The sequence below is a fragment of the Phalaenopsis equestris genome, unplaced genomic scaffold (genome assembly GCF_001263595.1).
Source record: "Phalaenopsis equestris unplaced genomic scaffold, ASM126359v1 Scaffold200627, whole genome shotgun sequence".
NCBI classification, from domain to species: Eukaryota; Viridiplantae; Streptophyta; class Magnoliopsida; order Asparagales; family Orchidaceae; genus Phalaenopsis; species Phalaenopsis equestris.
Window position 1 is genome coordinate 231,096 of NW_018220441.1, and position 4,720 is coordinate 235,815.

General features: G+C 38.5%; 1 protein-coding gene across 1 annotated transcript; it reads left to right on the forward strand.

The window, feature by feature from the left end:
* The first annotated feature begins 1,179 nt into the window (after positions 1 to 1,179).
* On the forward strand, positions 1,180 to 4,445 carry LOC110035887 (GTP-binding protein BRASSINAZOLE INSENSITIVE PALE GREEN 2, chloroplastic-like). The gene is given in 4 exon segments (XM_020740199.1): positions 1,180 to 1,666; positions 1,668 to 2,740; positions 3,330 to 3,497; positions 3,631 to 4,445. Coding segments are annotated over 4 exon segments (1,929 nt in total). The 5' UTR covers positions 1,180 to 1,326; the 3' UTR covers positions 3,979 to 4,445.
* The last annotated feature ends 275 nt before the right edge of the window (positions 4,446 to 4,720 follow it).

Below are 4,720 nucleotides of genomic sequence, written 5' to 3' on the forward strand. Positions count from 1 at the left end.
ACTAAGTGCTATAAGTTAGAACCAAACATGTGGAAGTCCAAGAAGAGCAAAGAAGTGTTTAGAATTTCTAGGGGGGTAAGGTTTCATTACCAGTCCTCTAGGATAATCAATAGGAAAGTTCTATGACTAGATCCTAGGCTTCTAATGAAGAAAGACTAGATCTCAACAAAAGTGAGGTCAACATCATTGTATAAGGTTTTATTTTTGTTGAGTAATGATGTAAATCACTTTTTTCTATGTACTCAACGAACAACTTGGTCAACTACTTTGCTGGCAACTTCTCCTCTCAATTCCTCTTCTCCTCTCAATTCCTCTTTATCCTACTGTATACCTAATGGACACAAATGCTTACTTTGGATTACTTATTATTTTTCATTTTATCCCCCTTTATTTTCTCTGTGCTTCGCTTTGTTTTACAAATATCTTGGATCGTAATCTACCCATTTTTTTACTTATTACTTTATAGTCTATCATTAGTTGCTAAAGCTCTGGCTCATCGATATGGGATTTTCTGCGCTAAACCTAAATTGATACTATCTAATCAAACACTAACTGGACTTATTAAGCTACTTGTGGTCTTTATCGTTTGTCTTATTCCAGCACCCGTTAGGATTATTCCACGTGTTGGAGCATTGGTTTATTTGTTATGCGTCAGCCATCCTAGTTTGCTCACAATCTCAATACAATGCACACTCCACAACCTTCTATCATCTAAACATACTACTTGATCTCTAATTTAATAGTTTGGGCTTATAAGCAAGTTGAAGGCCTTCTTTGATCTGGTTTGTTTTTGAAGATCTTTTTTACAAAGAAATTAAATTAACATATATACCACTCAATTTTACTCATTTATAGATCTAACACCTACACGTTTTTTTTATTTTACATTTATACCAATTAAAATATATTACTATTTTAGTTTTTTAAAGTGAAATATATATTTTCAAGCATAAATAAAGTGAAATGTTAAAATTAAATTTTAGAAATTAGTTAATTACATACAAATGAATTTTGTGATAAGTAAATTTTATATATTATCATTTTTAAATATAATTATAATTAATTAGATTATTCTTCGAACTTTGATGCCCACCTTTGGATGATGGGTTGAATGTCTCTCAAGCTTAGTATTTACCGTAGAGTCCCAGTTCCGCTTCCCTTTCGTGCTGCCACCAAGAATTCGTCCCCGCCGCCCGCTCGCCGCTCGCCAACATCTTTGTGCCTCCATTTCATGGGAGTTGAGCAGTGAATACCTTCTCTGGCTCTCGCTCTTGTTGTCTCTCTCTTTTGCATTCCGTGAGAGTTCGAGCGATCTCTCTCTAAGCAATGCCGGAAGCATTATTCATAGCTTCTGCGACTCCACTGACGCTTCAACTGTCCTTCAATGGCGAAAGAAAATGTAGTACAGAGTTTTTCATCGCTTCTGCGAGGACACTTTATTATCCACTATATTCTACGCTTCGTCTCTCACATCGCAATACCTCTCCTTTCTGCTTTCGCTCCCACTCCTCTCCCACTCCAACTAAACCATCATCTAATAAAATTTCTGCCGTCAGTGAAGGGAAGAAGACCGAAGTGACTGAATTAATCTGCGCTGGCTGCGGTGTCTGTATGCAGAACTGGAACCCCAATCTACCCGGCTTCTACAAGACGCCATCCGGTTCAGTTCAGTGACGTTTCCAACGACTTTCCCTTGGATTCCCATGAGTGGTTGGACGAATTAGAAGAAGAATTTGATTATTCTTCTTCAAATTTTGATCTTGGATCTGAAAAAGACAAGCTTTCTGAAGAAGAGGATAGTGGGATCGATTGGAGTTTGGATTGGGACATTGAGGAAGACGAAGACAGCAAGCCGAAGAAGGAATTAGATGGATTCGCCCTTCCTGGTGTTGGGTATGGCAATATTACATCAGAGACGCTGAACATGATGAAGAAGGGAAAGATTTCAAAGACCGAGAAGAAAAATAAAATGAGAGAGGCCAGGAGAGATGAATCAGATTGCTCTGTCACAGTCTGTGCCCGCTGTCACTCTTTGAGAAATTATGGCCAGGTCAAGAACCTTAAAGCTGAGAATTTAATCCGAGATTTTGATTTCGCTCGCTTTTTATCTAAAAAAATTATTAAATCATCAAGCAATGCTCCAGTGGTAGTTATTGTTGTTGATTGCGTTGATTTTGATGGTTCATTCCCGAAACGAGCTGCGAAGTCATTGTTCAAAGCTTTGGAGGTATCCATGAATAGTTCAAAGATGACCAAGCTGCCAAAACTTGTACTTGTTGCAAATAAAGTGGATCTTCTACCCCAGCAAATATCACCAGCAAGGTTAGATCGGTGGGTTCGGCACCGTGCAAAGGTGGGTGGAGTCCCCAAGCTTACTGGTGTTTACCTAGTGAGTGCCCGAAAGGATTTTGGTGTGAGGAATTTGCTGTCATTCATCAAGGAGTTTGCAGGTCCTCGTGGTAATGTATGGGTGATTGGGCCTCAAAATGCAGGGAAGTCTACTTTGATCAATACAATTGCTAAAAAAGAAGAGGTAAAAATGACAAGATTAACAGAGGCTTCGGTGCCCGGTACTACACTGGGAATAGTAAGGATTGCTGGAATTTTACCAGCCAAGGCAAAGATGTACGATACTCCTGGTCTTTTACATCCTTATCTTATGACAATGAGGCTAAACAGAGAGGAGCAAAAGATGGTTGAAATAAGGAAGGAACTGCGGCCACGGACTTACAGGATCAAGGTATGATATCGTTTCCCTGTAGAGAATAAAAGAGCTTTTGAAATCAACCTCAGTAGTAAATATATTTCTGATGCAACCAACTTGATGTCTCCATGTATGCTTCATGTAACATTCAGCTAGCTTCTTAAACTGCAACTAGATTCTTGAAACTTCAAATTCGTGATTTGTAGTCTTCCACATGAAGCACTATTGTATTGTTTTTCCTTATTTGCTTGCCTGAAGAACAGCCAGTGTTGAACTATCCATAACGAAGGAAACAAGCTAAATGATTTGGTTTCCTGTTCGTTTTCTTTCTCTTTGAGCAATGTTCTGTTCATGTCACCGCCCAGCCCTTCAGATAAAAGTTTTAGGCTCAATTTGAGCTCCTTAATGTTTACGAAAGTTCTAGATTTGAGCCCATCCTGTACGTGTAAACTTTGATATCTATTCGAGCAGGTCTACTAATCCTTTGGATAAGTGACTATGTTTAGTATTCTATTATTTTATTCAAATAATATTAAAGGTAATGAGAAATTATTAAAGTACAAAACTGGAGTTTGGTAATGTCATCATAGATGCTCCCTTGTTAGTATTATTTCTTCTGTGCCAGGTAGGACAAACTGTGCATGTAGGTGGTCTGATGAGATTAGATCTAATTAAGTGTTTACAAGAAACAATCTATGTAACGGTATGGGCGTCCCCATTTATTTCTCTACATCTGGGGAACATAGACAGTGCAGGAGAGCTACGACGCAAGCATTTTGGCATCAGACTGCAGGTAGACTTCATTTTTGCACTTGTTTTCTTAGAAGTTAGCCTGATTTACTTTAATTGCTTGTCTGAGATGGCATCATATCTCTATATGATTTGCAAAATATATGCTATTCTAATCATGTTTTTGTCATGAATAGCCACCGATTGGACCGGATCGAGCAACTGAGTTGGGTGAGTGGGAGGCAAGAGAGTTCCATGTCTCTGGAAGCACCTGGGATATAAACAGTGTGGACCTATCCGTTTCAGGACTTGGATGGTTCTCTCTGGGACTGAAATGTGAAGCCACTGTAGTGCTGTGGACCTTCAAAGGCATTGAGGTGATGGAACGAGAGCCTTTGGTTTTGGATAGAGCTCCCTTTCTTGAGAAACCTGGGTTCTTATTGCCCAAGGCTGTGTCAGTTGCCATTGGAAACCAGGTCAAGATGGAAGCAGAAACTAGGAAGAAAAAAGTAGAAGAGGATATTTATTCGAAAGCAAGCTTATGAGAAGAGTATTGAGCTTCTGCAGGAACAGTGTTTTGGTCATGAATGGGGAAGGTATTTGCCAATCGTTGGGCTTGGTACTGGCACAGAGTACTTTTGGCCGATTATACCATTATTTAATTTGTACATCTAAAGCCTATGAGGTACTCCCTAATCTTCTAGTAGAGACATAAAAAGAAGATGAGATGATGTGCTTACTCATCGTATTCGTACAATAAATCTATCTGCTCAGAATGTCAGCATGTAGACGAGTTCAAATGACTGCAGATTTTTTCTGATTATTCATATGAAGCTAAAATTACTTGGTTTAGAAATGCTTCTTTCATTGTTTATATTTTCTCGGAGATTTGATCCCAGTTTTTTTTGTTCATATTCTTCCACCTTAGCTAGATGGTGGCTGGTGGCCTTAGTTGTGCGCTCAAACTGGATGGGAGGAGTAATAATCATAATTTTAATGCGCAGGAGCAGTGCCTATCTATGAATCGTAATGAATTATATCAATGGTATTTATTTTATTTCTTTTGAAATTTAATTCTGATTTTGCTGCAAATTTTCTGATATTTTGTTAAATATTTTGTTATGCTAACTATAATGTTTTTTGGATGTCTGGTCATGGCATCCAAATGTTGTCTTTAAAGTGTACTCTAATATGAACTGTGACCTGCTTGAAAAACACATCAGTAGGTTTAGGGAGAAATTGTATTGGGCTTAGGGAGGGTACCAAGTCAGCTGAACAAATGCTTTG